The sequence below is a fragment of the Neolamprologus brichardi genome, chromosome 4 (genome assembly GCF_056152115.1).
Source record: "Neolamprologus brichardi isolate AB-2024 chromosome 4, ASM5615211v1, whole genome shotgun sequence".
In the NCBI taxonomy this organism is placed as follows: Eukaryota; Metazoa; Chordata; class Actinopteri; order Cichliformes; family Cichlidae; genus Neolamprologus; species Neolamprologus brichardi.
In genome coordinates this window covers 1,326,868-1,346,580 of record NC_142107.1, presented here as the reverse complement: position 1 = coordinate 1,346,580, position 19,713 = coordinate 1,326,868, and the positions used below count along the sequence as shown (strand labels likewise).

The following is a 19,713-nucleotide window of genomic DNA, read 5'->3' as shown; positions in this document are numbered from 1 at the left end:
CCTTATGACCACGTGACTTCATCATGTGACTAATGCCTAGCCTGTAAGCTATTGCTGCTGGGAAGACTAAATTCAGGGCAAATGTTGAGTTAATGTTCCGGTTATTACTCATTTTTTGTTTTGTTTTATGTTTTATGACAGTTTTATTAATTAAGACTTAAGATAAAATAATTATTGTTTATTGAAGAGAACTTACGTTTGCGCAAGTAGTTAATAAGTTAAGTCATGGTGAAGGGAAAGAGGTTTTTCGCTTTTTGAGAAATACTGGTCTCATAAAGAGGATCTGAGGATTCAGGAGTGAAGCAAGATTAAAAGCCAGGAGATGACATTTTTGGATGCAAGCTGCCGTTAAACATGAAAGAAGAAGAAGAAGAAGGCCTCAGAGGTTGTCTAAGAGCATATTGGGAGCAACAACACCATGAAGCCCAAAGAAGACACCAGACAGGTCAGGGATAACGTTATTGAGAAATTCAAAGCAGGCTTAGGCTACAAAAAGATTTCCCAAGCCTTGATCATCCCACGGAGCACTATTCAAGAAATGATTCATTCAGAAATGAAAGGAGCATGGCACAACTGAAAACCTACCAAGACAATGCCGTCCACCTAAACTCACAGGCCGAACAAGGAGAGCGCTGATCAGAAATGCAGCCAAGGGGCTTATGGTAACTCTGGACGAGCTGCAGAGATGTACAGCTCAGGTGGGGGAATCTGTCCATAGGACAACTATTAGTCGTGCACTGCACAAAGTTGGCCTTTATGGAAGAGTGGCAAGAAGAAAGCCATTGTTAACAGAAAACCATAAGACGTCCCATTTGCAATTTGCCACAAGCCATGTGGGGGACACAGCAAACATGTAGGTGCTCTGGTCAGATGAGACCAAAATGGAACGTTTTGGCCAAAATACAAAACGCTATGTGTGGCGGAAAACTAACACTGCACATCTCTCTGAACACACCATCCCCACTGTCAAATATGGTGGTGGCAGCATCATGCTCTGGGGGTGCTTCTCTTCAGCAGGGACAGGGAAGCTGGTCAGAGTTGATGGGAAGCTGGATGGAGCCAAATACAGGGCAATCTTGGAAGAAAACCTCTTGGAGTCTGCAAAAGACTTGAGATTGGGGCAGAGGTTCACCTTCCAGCAGGACGACAACCCTAAACATAAAGCCAGGGCAACAATGGTTTAAAACAAAACATATCCATGTGTTAGAATGGCCCAGTCAAAGTCCAGATCTAAATCCAATCGAGAATCTGTGGCAAGATCTGAAAACTGCTGTTCACAAACGCTGTCCATCTAATCTGACTGAGCTGGAGCTGTTTTGCAAAGAAGAATGGGCAAAGATTTCAGTCTCTACATGTGCAAAGCTGGTAGAGACAGACCCTAAAAGACTGGCAGCTGTAATTGCAGCAAAAGGTGGTTCTACAAAGTGCTGACTCAGGCGGCTGAATAATTACGCACACCCCACTTTGCAGTTATTTATTTGTAAAAAATGTTTGGAATCATGTATGATTTTTGTTCCACTTCTCACGTGTACACCACTTTGTATTGGTCTTTCACGTGGAATCCCAATAAAATTGATTCATGTTTGTGGCTGTTATGTGACAAAATGTGGAAAAGTTCAAGGGGACCGAATACTTTTGCAAGCCACTGTATAGAGATATCACTCATGTCTGTATATGAAGCAATCAGCAGACTGTTAGCTTATTTTAGCATACAGGCTGAAACAAAAGGGGGATGCTAGCTCTATTCACACAACCACAACTTCTGATTTCTGCATTCAAAATGTCTTTGTTATATTGGGTAACACCAGAACCAAACTAGATCAAACAACCACAATTTCCTCTTCTTGTATATTGTTCACATGTTGAAATAAAGTTACCAATCAATCAATTCTTACTTATACTTCTCATATTTTTATTAAGGTACACAAATGCATGAATTGTAAACCTATACTCGTAGCTTTCCTCAGTAGCATTTAATGCCGCATGGCTTATTTGGAACACAATTTCCCATGAGTCTCTGTCCATTTCAGGTTAATTATGGCTTATGTCAGATACAACAGGGGGACAAAAGAAGGCTGTGTGGTTGTAGGAGTCATGCCTTAGCCTGCTTTCTGATGGGCTCTGGGAACACAGATGTGCTCCCAGGCTGAAACTACAGAGTTGTAAAATGGTCATTCAGCTAACTCATCATCTGCAGAGGAATGGTTTATTTTAAGAGATTCATTCGGGTTTCAGAGCCCATCATAGCACAGAAACAGCTTTAGTGAAGGTTACAAATAATCTTCTTACGGCCTCTAACAGTGGCCTCATCTCTGTGCTTGTCCTGATAGACCTCAGTGCAGCGTTTGATACTGTTGAACACAATATTTTACTAGAGATTAGAACACACTGTAGATATTAAAGGTTCTGCGCTGCAGTGGGTTGAATCATATCTATCGTGAAGATTTGAATTAGTTCATGTAAATGGGGAGCTTTCTTCACACTAACATTAACTAGTGCTGTGATTTGTTATTTAAAAAAAATGAAATAAACTCAATGTTAGTTATTGCTATATACATTACAGTCAGACCTGGAAATGACCACATTTATTTCCCTCAGTGTAACAAATATGTCCTCTGGACATAATATAAATTATAATATTCAGCGCATGTTTTAAATATGTCTGTGTTAGGATAAGCTAAGCAGCTTTTGTTTGCTTAAAAGCAGCCATGTCATCAAAAACAACCACAACCTTCCAGTTTTTATTTGTAACATGTAAACGTCTTTGTGTTACATAATGACTCGATGACAAGACACTAAATACAAAAATGTATTTTAAATAACACTAAACTACTTCCTCTTTTCCACAGATGCTGTTTAAAGAAAAACAACTCAGCTTAGCACTGCAAAATTTCTGGGCCCAAGAAATGTATAGATTTGTAAGATGTAGCCTGGTGGTTGCGTTGTTAGCACAGAATTACTAGCCCCAGATTATGAATGCATTTAAAAACAAAACAAAACAAAAGCTGAGGCTGAGCTGGAATGAAATAGAAAACAAACCATGGACTCATACATCCACTTGATCCCACTTATCCAGCTCAGGGTTGCAGGGAAAACCTTGGACCTGTCTCCTTAAAATTTTTTGTCCCTAAAAACAAGTCATGTGGTGATTCATTGTTGGTTATGATTTAATATTATCATAACCAGGGGTACTCTACTTTGTTGGCCTCCTGAAGCCAGCTTGTAGACTAAAACAATAATAATCAAATATTTTAAAAATGGTGTAAAAGGGCTGTCAAATAGAGCCCCAATGTTTTGTTTAATTTTTTTACATTCTGGTGACCATTGTGGCATGAAAGTTTATGCAGTATGTTTAAACTTTTGTCTGTTGCAAATATGTGACAAAAGAAAAACTACAAAATAAAACCACATCAGGAGGCAAAACGAGAAGGAGATGATCCACAAAACCATCTAGGTGCATATTTTCTGCTTATGAGGCTCAGTACAGCACAGTGATCCATTTATAATGTCACCCTGTCTCATCAGTTACCACAAGGAGACACTTCAGATACAAACACCAGCATGGGCCTCCGTGATTTCTCCTCATCCTGTACAGATTTACATAACAACTCCCCCCCTCCGATCTTTCTTATCTGCCATCCAAAGCCTTGTCCCTGGCTATAACTGACTCGTTAAACTTTATCATCAGCGTGGTGCCTTTGTGCCAGTGGGCAGTGACCTTTGCGGGAAAGCCACTGTGTGTGAGGATGGCCTCCACGATGCCCGCGGTGAAGGCGGCGCAGTTCAAGCTGCTGTTCTCCTTGGGCACGGAGATGTACGCATTAATAAGCGGCTCTTTCTCTATGATGTAGTACGTCTTGTCGTCATCGTTGGCCTGCTCCAGCTTGTCAGCTTCCTTTCCAAACAAGGACTTCCACACATTAACCTAAAAGCAAGATGACTGTTAAGAGTTTGAAAATAAAAAAGGTTACTCGTGCGTATGATTAAATTTGCTCACCTTGACAAAGAGGAGCATGTTCAACACTTTGGTCTCCCTCTTCCCGTTCTTCTCCCTCAGCACCAACACATCCAGCATGCTGGCTCCCACGCTCTGGCCCATGTCTGCCAGGCGTGTCTGCAGCTCCGACACGGAGTACACGCGGCTCTGACAGTACTGTACCATCTCGGAGAACAGGAGCGCAAAGGCGCTCAGACTGACTTCAGTCTTGGGTCGGGTCAGAGGGCGTTCAAGGATGTTGGATTTCCCTCGAGTGAAACGGGTGTCCATTTTCTGTTGGGGAGTAATGGCAGTCAGTGGTTTACATGTCCTGATGCAGACTTTTGTTTTGGCAAGATTATGGAGCGCACTTTCATGACAGCTAGTGGAGAACCGGCAAAGGTTCAATACGTTTGTGTTGAATCTATGTAGACCATGAGACATCGCTTGCACACGTTGCTAGCATTTATATTTGAGCGTAGTGTGCTATCGCTCTTCTGTCATTTGATTACTTTTTGGTTGCACGTCACCAGCTTCCAGTATATCCTCTTTCATAGCCTGGTGTGCTTTCCCTCAAGTAGTGAAACAAGTTTATTGTGTCAAATCTTAGAGACTAGCCTTTCATGCGAATACAACTTGCGATGTTCAGTAAAGGCAATATACATAAGTGAAACGCAGGGGTGCTAATTTAGCTTTTATATACTGATATGCTAAACATTTACAAAAAGGAGGCACTAATAACATGGGAATAAATGTGTGGCCGCAGACTCACAGACCTCTCATTATAAAATGTAATTCCAAGTATGACTTCACCACACAGACACACGTTACAAGCTTTTTGCAAACACAATGGACCTGCTGAGTTTCTACAGACACGAAAGCTGGCTGTTAGCCATCGCGCTACAACTGTTAGCCGGCACTTCCGATAAAGATTATCCTACACATACAACAGCAGGAATGAAAAGCTACGCTTTTACACAGAGAGTATAATATTCTGTAGCAGGTTTACTCGTTTTCAGAGACGTCTGTGTAACATAAACGCACCTTGTCAGAGCTAAATCAGCTGATGGTCAGTTCTTCTTCCTCCTCTCCGTCTTCTTCCTTCCTTGATAGCTCAACATTACCAACAGTTAAGTTGCATACCGCCATCTAGTGGCCGGACTCTTTAGTGCAACAACACACTGCACCCTGCTTTCCTTACTTTTTACCTATATTTTTTTTTAACAAGCCATCTTCATCTGGCATTAACGACCATAACCATTTTGACGTCTCCCTTTCCCCCCGAAAACATGACCTAATTTTTCACATCTATTATTATTATCATTATTATTCATAATAATATTACTATTAGCACAGTTAATTTTAAATAATTACCCTGGTCTTACTGACTCCACCATGTCCTTCTCGTTCCTGCTTTTAGAAGATCTTTTTTATTTACATTACTGACCTTTATTATCCACATCCCAGACTTTCTGCACTGGACTTTACACTTGGACCTCCACTTCCTGTTCTTGTAATCATGGCACAGTTGCAAAAACCAGTCTGAGACTTTCTGCAGTGCGTGCACATGTACTGTGACATGATTTCCAGCAATGATCGTGTCACCATATAAACCTCAGTGAACATGAAGATCTTTGTTGTGCATTTCTGCAGCTGCTGCTGAGAACACACGTGATTCATATTTTTTGGGGGGGACTTCCACAGTTTTGCAGCCCAGCGCTGTGTGTTTTCTCCACACTAACATGAACATGTGTATTGCCTCACAGTGGACTCCCAGTGATTTGTACTGTAGTGAACAGTCTTCTGCAGGCTGCTGTTATTTCCAGAAGCTGCGGCACGCAAAACGAGATGACTGAGATTTATTACAGAACTTGAGAAATTCTCGAAAATGTCCAAGTGGATCACTGTGAGGTACATGGAAAGACCTTGACCGCTGAGGACAAACCACTTCATGCTGCTTATATTACAGGTGCCAGTTTCCCACATTGCTCAGATGGCCACACCAACAGATTAAACTGAGGCCTATCTACTCTGTGTATTTGTGTGTGTGTGTGTGTGTACAACTGTTATATAACCACTCCCTTTACTGCATGTGATAAATAAGAGAGAGCCATTAAGGCAGACACATTTGAAGTGCGGAGCTGAAGGTGTTCACATCTCAAGATGGACAGAGTCTGCTGGAAGCTGAGCCTGGTCTTTCTGGTGCTGTTGGTCAGCACGTGTGTGGAGGGTAGGGTTGCTTCACTGTTTTCACCTGTTTTATGAGCTCGATTGTATGCATGTATTCAGATCAAGAAACTGTATTTGCTTTCATTTTCTTTCTTTCTTTCTTTCCCTTGTTGACTAATTCCTCGCTCTACTTGCGTGTCTACCGGTCCAAACTTCTTTCAGTTTAAGGACTTGATTCTAATCTTATGCAAATAGAAAACATACATTTCCAAGGAGGCAATCAGCTTTTATCATTTTGATAAGAAAATCTTTTTTCATTCTTGCCAAAATAAAGATTTCAGCTGCCCAAGAGGCTGGGGCCTCCTTTGTCATGTTTGCTGTTTTTACCGTGGTTCATTTGTTTTTTGGAGGGTGACAGGTCTGGGGCGCGTGCAGGCCAGTTTAGTTGCACCGGGATGGTTTTTCCTACCATGCTGCTGTAACACATGCAGGATGTGGTTTGACATGTTCTTGCTGAAGTAAGAAAAATCTGCCTTAAAAACCAACCAGCCAACCAATCAAAAAAAGAAAAGAAAAAAAAAAGTATTTTTGGAAATGGCTTTGTGTAAGACTTTTCTTCTGACTCTTCTTTTTCACATCTGAGACCAAGAAATGGGCAAAATTGTTCTCAGCCTGATAGGGGGAGAAATGTCAGCTGTAGCTTGGCCTAAAGTCATTTCTGATTATGCTGAAAAAAGATTTCTGTGGCTTTTTCCTCCAACTGTTGGTTTCATTTAATCATCGAGACGACTGCTGGAACAGTTGGCTGGCCACTTTACTTCCCACTTGTTGAGCATAATAAAAACACTGCAGGCAATATTTGCCTTTCTTCAGTCAAAGTCTTTTAGTGCCGCTGTTCTCCTCGCCACGTCTCCTTTGGTTAAATCAGTTTGTGTTTAAACTTACAAACAAAGGAAGGTTTGTATGGGGGAGAAATGATGGGCTTTAGTTTGAATGACAATTTTTCTTCTCTTCAGCTTCATTTTCATATCGGATGGAAGACTTCATCAGTGCAGTAAAGCAGGTAGAAGATGAGGACCCTGGGTCAGAGCCGCTAGCTGTGTTGAAGAGGCTGCGGCGGGCAGCTGAGGTCAATGACCCGTTTATTCAGTACTTCCTTTTCAGTGATCTCTCTGGAGTGCCTGAACTGGCTGCTAACCTTTCAGATTACATTAGAAAAGCTGTGCATCACAGGGTGACAGAAGACGCCAAAGAGGAAGGGGTGGTCCTAACTCCTGATGGTACCACTGTTGCCCTCAGACCGCTCCTCCTGGGCATCGAGGCCGGTTTACTCGCCAAGACTCGAGGACGCGTTCGAGGTCTCTACCAACTTGCTCTGGCCAGAGATCTGGGCCTTTCCCGCAGGCAGAGTCCAACTGTGACGCGGCGTCTGGGACCCGACGGCTGCTGGGACGACCCAAGCTCTCCTCAAGTGTTCACCCTCTCGGACAGCCCCTCCCTGCTCACCACCGCTCAAGTCAACGGAGGCATGGACGGCGTCGTGCTGGGGTTGGAGGTTTCTGACAAATCCAGACGTCCTCTCAAGCTCAGCAGTCTGCTGGCAGAGTACTACTGCCACCAGCTGGAGGGTAAAGGACTGGACACCGCCCCACGCCTCATCAGCCGACGCCGCAGGGAGAACTTCAGACAGTTGGTTGTCCCGCTGCTGCTGGCCAGACAGGTGGTGAAATCTGTACAGCTGCAGCAGAGTCTGACAGGACTGTCAAATATGGAGAGGAAGGAGAAGAAGGTGCTGATGAGAGAGGTGAAGGAGGGGATGAAGGAGTTTGTCCATATGTACATGGGTGAGCATAAAACCAAAAACACAGACCAAGTGAAAGGTTTTAGAACAGCAGTGTGATCTATGACCATTACATAAGAAAGTTAAGAAGGTCCATCAAAATACGAGCATAACGTCACATGTAACAAACTCTGATCTGTTTCAGATTGCCCACCCATCGTTCCTCGGTGTATGTGGGGTGCAAAGCCGTACATAGGAACACCCACCAACCTCTCGCTGCCTCTCTCCTTCATGTTCATCCACCACACTAGCACGCCCAGCCAGCCCTGTCTGACCTTTGAGCAGTGCTCTGCAGACATGCGCTCCATGCAGCGGTTTCATCAGGAGGACAGAGGCTGGGATGACATCGGATATAGGTACGTGGACGTTTTCACACGTGACATCTTCGCCACCAGCTCACACCGTCTAAGAGTCTCTGTCCTCTCCAAAAGCTTCGTTGCGGGCTCCGACGGGAACATCTACGAGGGCCGAGGATGGTACTGGCAAGGAGCCCACACCCTCGGCTACAACTCTGTCGGCTACGGCGTTTCCTTCATTGGAGACTACAGCAGCATTCTGCCCTCTCAGCACGCCATGGAGCTGGTGAGAGACCAGCTGGCAAGCTGCGCTATCGATGGCGGGCGACTCATACCCACCTTTACCCTGAGGGGTCACAGACAGATGGTGAACACTGCTTGCCCAGGAGATGCTCTGTACAGTGAGATCAAGACCTGGAAACATTTTGGGGTATGTAGGAATTTTGAAATGTGTGTGTGTGTGGTGTTGTTCACCACAATGTGCCAACTAATTGAAAATGTTTAGACAGATCCTTACATCACTACTAAAAAAACTTTGATGGTAATCTAGTCTTTCTTCTAGGGTTACTAAGGGGTTGTTGTATATATATCAGCTAATGAAATGTGTTATCAGGCATTAGATGGGTTGCTATGCAGCTTGTTTAACTCAGTGATTGTCCTCAGATAATGCCTTCAGTGCATTATCAGTTAAAATGCCTATTTCCCCACATGTATATTAAAACTATTCCTGATGTGATACCCCAAATTGTTGCCATTGCGGGTCATTAACGTGACTCATCACTGCGCAGCACTTTTTCTTTAATCTGAAGTTGATCAAATCTCTCTGGCCTTATTCACCTTCAGAAGTAGACGAGTTCTCCCAGAACGTTCCACAAAAATAATCCACTAGTGCTTCCTACTCCTCTGCCTTCCCATCAATGACACATCCACTGCAGAACTGTCTTTCTGTAGGTGGCATGACCCAGAGTTATGGAAAAAGTCTGAGGTGTACAAGGTGAACAGGAACGGAGAAAGTGTAGTCCCCAGAGGAGCTCCCGCACTGCACATCGCCAAATCAGGCAGAGCCCTATCTAATTTCACAAACTGCAGTCAGTAGCAGTGGCTGAATCATGTTAAATGCACTTGAGAAATCAAAGAAGGTGACCCTCACCATGCAGCAATTTCTGTCTAGATGGGAGGACACTCTCTGCAGCATGTAGGTAATAAAACTGATGCTGTGAAGCTCAGGGTAAGGATTTTAAATCGCAGCATTAAAATAATTGCGCAGGTTTTTGAATCCACAACTTTTCCTGATGTAGCTCCTAGTCAGGGAGGTGAGAAACCCCCTCCCACCTGGTTACTCAAAGAGAAGGAACCTTCAGAAGTTCTTTGTGAAGACGGTGCAATCTGAGTGAAGGTCGACTGTTTCATTTTATTCATCGAGCCTTTATGGCAGAGCATAGGGTGGCAGCATCATGCTATGTGGGTGATTTGAGGCTGTAGGAACAGGTCAGAATTGATGAAAGCATGAATGTGGTGAAATACAGAGTCTTTAAAGACCTGTTGCAGCCCTACTTTTATTTCTGCAAATGCTCCACTCTTTTTGGCCTTCTTATATGACTTACTTTCTTTTCTTTTGTTCTTTTTCTTAGGAGGTCCAGAAATAAAGAGGCTGGGATAGACCAAACCATCGCACAATAAATATTAGACTTATATTTATGGGCTGCTTTGTTGACATTTCTTTTTCACTCTGTGGCATGCGTTGCATTAAGTAAGTACCTTTTTTTGGGATTCCATCAGCGGAGCGATTAATATGACGATGAAGTACATCCAATGCAAACTGCTGGCTTTTAAAAAAATTCTTCCTGAAACAGAGACTGTTGTTAAGAAAGATTTTTCTTCAGTTAGTTTTTGATATTCTTCTAAGCGACTTCAGCAGAAGTCATGTATTACAGCTGATTTGCATAAGTGTTCTCTGGCTGCTGACATTGCTTGAAATTTCTGACCGCTTCTCCATGTGAAATTCCTTCTGTTGCAACATGTTTGAGGCTTTTCTTGCATGTACTGCCCAATCCGAATCCCCCACAAGATTTCAGTGGGATTCAGATCTTGGCTATTTCACAACCCTCCATTTCTTCTTTTTGAGCCATTCCACGGTGGATTCACCAGTGTCCTAAAGATCCCTGTTCTGCCTAAACTTCCATTTCTGGTTTAACTTTCAGACTTTTCACATAATTGAATCAATGACCAGAAGCTGCTCTCCTCTTTGCCTGTATGTTACATGAGCGCATGCAAAGCCTCTACCAACTTGCTCTGGCCAGAAATCTGAGCCTTTCCCTCAGGCTAGTTTTGGCATACAAAGCCATTCTCTCCGTCTTTGCATGCTTTCCATGCAGACAGAATTTTAGAAACATGGACTTTGACACCAACATGTGCAAGAGGAAGTCCTCTGATGACATTTTGGGGTTGTTGTGAAGACTCCTTTTTGTTTCTTTTTCCCCAGGCAAGCCAGTTTTTTTTCTTTTTTAACAGTGAAATTAGTCATTTGAAATAATGTGGTGATATCTGAATAAAATGCCTCATTAAACTCACATTAAAGTCAAATGCTTTGCTGAAGGTCTCTTCAGAGCTTGATGTGGCAACAGCAAACACTTCACCAGTAAAGAGGACGGCAGACCGGCGATGTCAACAGTTTATCTAAGAAGTCTGCAATAACAGGACCCTGGGCTGGAATACCTGAATGTGGATCTGACTAATGATGGTATTTTAAAAAATATAATACTTACTGGAATCATGGAAATACTTCAGGTTGTTTGATGTTTCTTTCTTTTGACTGTCACTTTTGTCACTGTTTCTGTTTCTAAAACGATCAAGACTTTGCTTTTTCAACTATACAGTGAAGCATTGATTTCCATGAGATGGAGTGTGTCACATGACTGTATACTTGTGGGTTTTATTTTGGCAATAATGATATACTATGTGTTATAGAAACTGTGTTAAAGAAACAAAACTTTACTTTCATAAAAAAAATCTGAATACTTTACTCAGCTTATATACTTTCATAGTACTTTACCTTAGTACTTCACTTTTCAGTTGTTTCATTATACATTCGCAGATGATACACTGACTTTACTAAATTTCAATTATTTGATACTTTAAGGTACTACATTTCTTATTATACATTACAATAACCATTATTACTAAAGGGTAAACTGACATTAATAACAACATAAATATTAGGGCTTACTTACTGGTAACAGTTGTTTTGTAGAAAATTATTGTCATATGCTATGTATAAGTAGGCAGGGGTACTGGGACCGCCATACATTACAACACTGGGGACTGCAGTTTGTGTCCTGTTTAGTCACAAAAGCAGTTGTGTTCAGATTGGAATTTGTCCATTGAATCAAAACACAATGAATTTACAGTAAGGTCAGTCTCACTGATCAGTAATATACAAAACAGATAATAACTTGTTAAATAACTTGTTAAATTAATAACTAATTTGTAATCATTAACCAAACACAGAACACAGTGTATGAAGTGTTATGTGTACAGATGTCATTGTCTCATATCATCTATGATGCAACACGCAACACAGTTTATAACTCACATATAAACCTGTAACAAAGATACTACTAATAATAGCATAACTAACGACTGGCAGACCAGAATATAATTATTCATTACAAAATGACAAAATAAGCAGTGACACCGTTCTGCACAGTAAAGTGTAATTAACTAAAAATGTATTAGCAGTTGTTATTACAGTGTTATATATCACTGAGGAGATTCCCAAACTGCTTATAAGTGTACAAGGTACTTAAAAAACACCTTCACCAAGTGATGTACATATTAATTAATCAGAAAAATGTATTTTTTGAAAGTATGCCTTTGCTTTGATGTTTAACTACAGCAGTTTTGCTTATTTTAACAAATGAAATCATGCACACAGTGCTGAAAACACTGAGCTCACGTATCGACAGCTTGATTCCAAATTGCCCTTTTCTGTTGGTCTTACTCAAATATCTTTCTAAATCACAGTTTTGCAAACTCAAATTGCATCATTTAGCACGCGCTGTTCACCTAGGAACACTGGGCTTCAAAATGCAGATTTCCAATTACTCATTCTGCATTTATGCAAAGTCAATTGGAAGAACATTTCAGTATGTGTCAGAATACAAAAGGGATCTTAAGTGACTTATCCAGGTGTTAGGCAAGAAGATGGAGCAGCAGGAACACAGACAGTGACAGGCAATTTGCTTTTTTATTTTGTGTGTGTGTGTGTGTGTGTGTGTGTGTAACATGGCCTCAAGAAGCCTATACTGACCACTTCTGACGGTAGTGTTTTAAATCCATCAGCAAGATGTCAGTTTTCATAGCTGTGTGTATTGTTTTTGTGGAAGGAAACAATTTGACGGAACGTGTTTTTGCAAGAGATGCAAAGTAACTTATCCAAGTGACCTTCGTTCATTTCGTGCAGAGAATTTGGAGAAACTGACCCACAGTTTCTGAAAAGTTACATATTGTAGCCTTATTTTGAAAATGTTCAAACAATACAAGAACAAAAAGAAACAAAAAAACATAATGATCATAATCATAATAAATAACATGTTCACAAAGGAGCAGGAAGAAGCATTAGCTTATTTAATGCCCCTTTTCCACTATTTAGTAACTCATAATCATCACTTTCCCCCTTCTGTTTGCCCCCTATCCTGTCATAAATCCTGCCTTACAATTTTTTTTACATGTATATGCAACGAGATATGGATATTTACAGATAGGTGTGACCAACAGGGGGCGCAGGTTGACCACATATAACAATCGGAAAGGCGTATATTGATTTTGTTTAGCATTTGGGGGAATTTGATACACAAAGTAACCGACAAACATTGTTCAGGTGTTACTATCACAGTGTTATTACACATTATGATACGCAAATATGTCATTCACAACAGCGTCACTATGGAGAGCCACATACGTGTTGACAAATGTACGCAGATACCGCATAACCTTTATTTATAGTATACCTATTTACACAAAATAAAACGCATTTAAAGAAATATTATTACTGTGGCGTGCTTACGCTGCTCACGCGTGCATTTCCCTCCGAGAAAAAAACAGAGTCACCGTGATTTAATCGCTGTGAATAAAGTGTCCGCCACATAAATACGCACAGAATTAGAGAAATGAGCCTGCGATCGAAGCACTCGTAAAAGTTTGACATAGTAAACTTGCCTCCGGTGGGTTACTCGAAACTCTTCTCGTCACCCTCCCCGCTGACGTTTACGTACGCAGCCGTGGCGTGCCTGCAAGCCAAATAACATGGAGTCCTCTGCCTGGCATCTCCAAGGGATCCCTGCAAAACACCCGAGCGCCGATTAAAAAGAGCAAGTTCCTCCATGGGAGCAGTCAAAGCTTCTTGCCAGCATCGTCGCGGTGCGTAAAGCTTCAGCTCCGTCCTCAAAGTATGACGAACGGTGCTTAAAGAGGCAGCCTTTCCCTGCGATCCGCAAACCAGGCCGATTTCAGTGAGTATTTGCACTAAAAAAAAAAACCTAAAAAAACTGCAGTTTATGGGCGTCTGGATTTCAAAGGCAACGTGCACGGATGTGTTGCTGTTCCAAATCACCTGACAGCGACTGGATCGATAAGAGCCACGTCCTCTGAAGCGACAGAGGCCAACCCGTGGGACACCTTGATGTGCCCGGGCATTTTCCTGTCTTTTTTTTCTAGAGGGGCAGCAGTGAGGACAAGGGCCTGAATATAAAGGCCACTTATTTATGTAACCATTCGAGCGCTCCGTTTCATTCTTTAAAACCAGACATATTGTGAAAATAGGTCAGACAGTCCGAAAGCTGCAGCTGCCAAATTTTTTTTAAAGAGAAAATACACAAGACAGCTGAACCACGACAGATTCTCCAGATTAAATGAGGTTTTATCTGCTGATACATGGTGTGTTTTATGCTGGTTTAAAAATCCTTCTCCGTGCAATTAGCTCCAGGAAAGTTTTCCATCACGGAAAAACTTCAGTGCGAGTTCATGTGTGAATGTTTTCCAGAAGGAGAGGAGGCTGCACGATGTAGGCAGGCTGTTTACTAGTGGGACTCCATACTGTTCTCTGGGGGGTGGGGGGGACCATGGAGCCAGAAGGGGAACCCCTAACCCCAGGGACCAGCTATGGGCCCGCACCCATCGACTCAGCACAAAACCCCGTCACCCCAACTTTCCTCAACAGCACCTTAGAGGTAAGGCATCAATATATATATATGTATATATATATATATATATATATATATATATATATATATATATATATATATATATATATATATAATTTTTTTTATGTGGTCATAAGTACTGCCATTTTCACCCCCATCAACAATAAATTCTTTGTTTATTGTTACTACTTTCTAGTCTTCATGTTCTCCAAATCTGAGAGATGGCCTGATATCTGCCAAATGCTTGTGGGGCCTCACTGGGGAGGAGCGCTCCAAGCAGAGTGAGGGCCCCCAGTCCAGTGCAGACCAAGGGAGGAGCGCACAGAGGAGATTCAAATCCTCAGCCTTTCCTTCCTCCTTAAGCTGGGACTCTGACTCTGAGAAGGAAACACTAGATGGTAACACACCTGTTGCATGCATGTAAAGACAACGTTAGCAGTGCATTCTGCTGGAAAGCTAAACTAGTACTGAGCCTATGTGCCTATCATTGTTGTCCCCTTATTGTTTTAAATGTTTTTCCAGTGTGCTGTAGTCAGAAGTCTTTCAGTTTGCTCTCTCTGTAATCTCAGCACTTTCTTTAACTGTGGATTTTACCTGTGAAGCTGTGAAGTGATGTTTCTGTGGTTGTTTGTTTTGTGCGCTGTCGTGCGTCAGAGGAGGAGCTACAGAACTTTTCTAACCCTCACGGTCTGGCTGCTCACAGTCCAGGATCTCCTTCTTCTGGACTAAGGTGAGGAGGAGGTGGTGTAGGACGAAGGGTGATGAAATTTGACTTTAATGAATACCCACATAGAAAAGAAATATAATATTTTAAAAAGTCCCATTAATTTCAAGAGATATATATTTAGTCATGAAAGGTGCTCCTTTAACATTTTTTATTTACAGCACAATGTTTACATGAGTCATATTTAGCTTTTAATAAATATCTTAGGAATTTACAGAGAAAAGGGGCAACTTTCATGAATAAGTAGTTATCCTTTAAAGAACTATAATATATCACTCATGAATAGTCAATATATGATTTTTTCTTTTCTATAAGGGTATGCAGTAAAGACTTAAGCAATACTGAGGTCATAAGGCAAAGTGGGCCTGGATACCAGTTACTTACGTTAACTCGTTGCTTACTCAGTGCTGAGTGGGAACATTTGAAAGAAACACTGGTTCAACATTAGCAACACTCTTTAGCTGTGGCTCAAAGCTATCGAGAGCAGCTGTTAGCTTAGCATAAAAGCACAAACGTTTAAAAGCCAAGCTCAGTTTATGGCTAACTTTAGTCTGTATAAAGATGAAGGTGCTTTTGTGTTTTATTGCATTATTTGTACTGAGTGCAATATGAGTTATTCAGATGGCTGCACCTCCCTGAGCCTCTGCAGGACATTTCTTCCGGTTAAAAGGGAGTTTTTCCTTCCAAAGTTTGTCCTTCACAAGTGTTTGCTCAGTGGCGCTTATCTGTTTGTTGGTGTTTTCTTTATTATTATTATAGGGTTTTAACTTTACAATATTAGGTGCCTTGAAGTAACTGTTGTTGCGATTTGGAGCTATATAAAAAAAACTGAACTGAATTTATTTGAATTTGAACTGATGCTATAAGCTAACTACCAGTGTTGCCAACTTAGCGACTTTGTTGCTATATTTAGTGAGTTTTCAGACCCCCTTAGCGACTTTTTTTCCTTAAAAAGCGACTAGCGACAAATCTGGTGACTTTTTCTAGTGTTATTGGAGATTTATTTATGACGACTTTTTGACGTGAAAACGCGTATCGCTCTTACACTCAACAAGCAGCGGGTGCTGCCGTGGGCACCTCGCCCGTGCTAAAGCGCTCACAGGCGGAGGATAGTCCTCCCCCAGCTGCTATCAGGGCAGAAGATGTTCACACCTATGCGTCCAAACTGCAAATGAATCGCGCATGAGCGAAGCCGCTGCTCCCGCACTGACTGTAACGCAGTCGGTTCTTATTTTACTGTTATGCTGTTTGGTGGATCACAAGGTTTAAAACTACTTATAAACACACACACACAGAAAGTAACTCCACCAGAGTGCCAATTTCGAGTCACTTTTGCCAGTCCAAGCCAAAGGATCAGGATTGGAATTGTGACATTAAAAAATAATAATTGCTAAAATAAATTTAATTTGTAATTCTAAATAAATTCTAAATGCATTTAGGGCATTTTTTACTCACTTTATGTCTCTTCCACGATGTTATTTCTCAGCTTGCAACGGACAGATGTGGGCAATCCACATTTCTTAATAAGACAAGTGCTCAAACTTGTCAACATTCTTAAATTACAGCAATATAGTTTAGAGTTTAGTACTTGACGTAGCAAGAAAATATATACTGTAAAAGTTAGCATACCTTCTCAAACAGGCACCATAAAGCATTTGAAAAACATAGGTCTCGGTTTCCACCTTTGAGAAAAAAAGAAACAATGATGGAAACTGAAGGCCTACAACAGTCTTATGTTAAAATGGGCCTTTCCTTCCATGTACCCCTTATAAGAGAAGTTAGTTACTTATATATAGTTGGGTCCATAATCTTTAAGTGCAGAGCTTTAATTCAAGTTGTTTAACAACAATTTTGAATGGACTTTCTAGAAATTACTGTTATTTTTTAAATTTTTTTTCCCATTTTCAGAGCCACAGAAGCAGTTGGACATACTTACACTTAAATAAATATTAGACACGTAACCAATTTTCTATGTAAAGATATTTCTAAATGTGCTATTGACATGAAATTCTCATCAGATGTCAGTAACAACTCATTCAGTCCACACATGCAAAGAAATCAAACCATAGATGTCCATAAATTAAGTGATGTTTAATAATGAGAAATGACATAGGGAAAAATATCGAAGAAGGGAGGTTCAAAAGGGCATGGGAAGTCATAGCAACTGAAATCTATCAGTAATCAGAAAGCAATCCTGCCACTTAGTGCAAATGAATATCAGCTGGTTCAGTCTCAAATGATGGCCTATAAAAGATGGCTCATTATCAAGGTGTCACATTAGAAACATATTATAATGAGTAAAACCACTGAGCTCTCTCAAGACCTTTGCAACCTTATTGTTGCCATATGCAAGACTCCATTGCTGAAGAAAACTCATAATGAAGTTCAGCAAACTTTAGACCCGCTTTAGACAAGCTTGTGAAAAACTGGGAGAATGTAGACTGGTTAGATGAGGTCAAAGTTGAGCTGTTTGGAGGCCAAAAGGCACTGCATACCAACAGTAAAGCTTGGAGGTGGGAACATCAGTGTGGGGCTGTTTTTTAGCATACAGCACTGGCATGCTTCATATAATTGAAGGAAAGATGAATGGAGACATGTCCAGGGACATTCTTGATAAAAAAAAATCTGCTGCCACCTACCAGGATGATGATGATGATGATGATGATGAAATGATGCAAAACACACAGCATAGGATACTCCGAGTTGCTTTCAGAGAAAGAAAATAAAGCTGCTACAAACTCAAGACTTTAGAGTCTTTATATTTGCAGATTCTCTAGATTCTCAACTAATACTAGATGTGATCCTTTGCAGTAGGTGACTAGACCACATAGACATATCCACATGTGTTTCCTTGAGATGCTTGCTAGGCCTTTACTGCAGACTCCTTTAGGTAATACTTGTTTGTGGGTGTCTGCATTCAGCTTTGTATTAAATAACTGAAAACTGTTCTCCTGCATTGAGATTAGGTAACTGGACATTTAAGAATATCATTATTCCTTTGTCTTGAGAAACTCTTGAGTTTCAATTACCCTGAGTAATTATCCATTAACACAGTAAAGTGCAGTTCCATTAGTTTTGCAGGATTTATTTAAATCTGAGTATAGGCCTGTACACTAAACATATTTATTTTTTCTAATCTATATTTCTAATCTTTTTTATTTTTCATTTTAACCTTGTTGTAAACCCACTGTGTTTCCGTTCATGAAGGCGTCTCTTGATTGTAGACTTTGACAATGATACGTCTATCTTTTTGAGTGTTCTTAACTTGGAAAGGAATTCTGCAATCATGCAATTTAGCTTTCTTCTGTGGCCAGTCAAGCCTTTTGGCGATGTGAAGTTGGCCAGTGCAATCATTCATTTTAAGCATGTTCCAAATTGTTTACTTGCCCACTCCTTTCTTCTAACTTTCTGATATGTTTATTTTGATCTTTCAGCCAAACGATGGCCCGCCTCACTTGCAACATCTCTTTGGGCTTCATTTTCAGAGTTCTAGTGAACGGATACTAAATGCAAGTTGAATACTTGGAATTGGCTCTAGATAGATCTACTTATTTTGTCAAGGAATAACAAAGGAACAGGCCTCACCTGGCCATGAATGGTCCAATTACTTTTGCACCTGACTGTAAATCCTAAACAGTCAATGCAATTTTTTTTAAACCTCTCGAGTTAAAGTTGGAAGTTTGCACTTTAGTAACTTTTTGATTGTTTGATTTAAAATCCACTGTGGTGATGTAAAGAGGCAAAATTAAACCTAATTAGACCTTACTGTATGTTATGAACTTGCATGTTCAACTTTTACATTTAGCTCACAGGAATCTATCAAAGAATCATCTTACCTGATTCTTTGAAAGATAACATATTAGTGTATTTCCTAAAGTGCTGAACACACTACTGTCTTTACTAAAACGTATTCCAGTTATAGTTATATAATGGACATAATGTGTTGACTCTCAGCTTTCATTTGTGTGCATCCACAGTCAAATTCAATGAAGAGTTTCAGCTCCTTAATGCAGGCCATCGTCTTTTTAAAGGGGACCAAAAGTAATGGGACATTTGACTCAAAGGCTATTTCACGGACAGATGTGGGCAATTCTTTCTTTATGTCATTATAAATTAAGCAGATAAAAGGCCTGGAGTTCATTTGAGGTGTGTTGGTTGCATTTTGGAAGATATTTCCATGAACAGACAACATTCGGTTAAAGGAGCTGCCCATGTAGGTGAAACACGCCATCCTTAAGCTGGGAAAACAGAAAACACCCATCCAAGAAATTGCTATAATATTAGGAGTGGCAAAATCTACAGTTTGTTACATCCTGAGAAAGAAAGAAAGCACTGGTAAACTCAGCAATGCAAAATGACCTGGACGTCCATGGACGATAACAGTGGTGGATGATCGCAGAAGCATTTCCATGGTGATGAGAAACCCCTTCACAACAGCCAACCGAGTGAACAACACTCTCCAGGAGTTAGGCGTATCGATATCCAAGTCTACCATAAAGAGAAGACTG

The 19,713-nt window shown here is 40.9% G+C and overlaps 3 protein-coding genes across 9 annotated transcripts in view; 2 read left to right on the top strand and 1 right to left on the bottom strand.

Annotated features, from left to right (window-relative positions):
• Window positions 1–1,888: 1,888 nt before the first annotated feature.
• LOC102796611 (trafficking protein particle complex subunit 5-like) lies at window positions 1,889–13,765 on the bottom strand. 2 transcript variants are annotated; one of them, XM_006805056.3, is made up of 3 exons: window positions 13,499–13,765; window positions 3,998–4,270; window positions 1,889–3,925 (listed from the first exon to the last, which is right to left on the bottom strand). In XM_006805056.3, the coding sequence occupies exons 2-3, from the start codon at window positions 4,265–4,267 to the stop codon at window positions 3,629–3,631; spliced, it is 567 nt and encodes a 188-aa protein (XP_006805119.1). In that variant the 5' UTR covers window positions 4,268–4,270; window positions 13,499–13,765; the 3' UTR covers window positions 1,889–3,628. The 2 variants fall into 2 exon arrangements, with proteins under 2 accessions (XP_006805119.1, XP_006805118.1); XM_006805055.2 differs by lacking the exon at window positions 13,499–13,765 and adding an exon at window positions 5,021–5,146.
• pglyrp6 (peptidoglycan recognition protein 6) lies at window positions 6,125–10,198 on the top strand. Its single transcript, XM_006805057.3, has 5 exons — window positions 6,125–6,206; window positions 7,162–7,989; window positions 8,131–8,341; window positions 8,417–8,711; window positions 9,913–10,198. Exons 1-5 carry the CDS (start codon window positions 6,140–6,142, stop codon window positions 9,925–9,927), a joined length of 1,416 nt encoding a protein of 471 aa, XP_006805120.2. The 5' UTR covers window positions 6,125–6,139; the 3' UTR covers window positions 9,928–10,198.
• wizb (WIZ zinc finger b) overlaps window positions 13,550–19,713 on the top strand; it is a 29,731-nt gene continuing 23,567 nt past the window's right edge. For 4 of the 6 annotated variants that reach the window (XM_006805059.3, XM_087839574.1, XM_006805058.3 and 1 more), the window contains exons 1-4: window positions 13,550–13,791; window positions 14,322–14,508; window positions 14,678–14,879; window positions 15,136–15,211. In XM_006805059.3, the coding sequence (XP_006805122.2) occupies window positions 14,401–14,508; window positions 14,678–14,879; window positions 15,136–15,211 (386 nt within the window). In that variant the 5' untranslated portion in view covers window positions 13,550–13,791; window positions 14,322–14,400. Of the gene's footprint in view, window positions 13,792–14,321; window positions 14,509–14,677; window positions 14,880–15,135; window positions 15,212–19,713 lie in introns of those variants that run through there. The other 2 variants (XM_087839572.1, XM_006805060.3) reach the window with 2 other exon arrangements.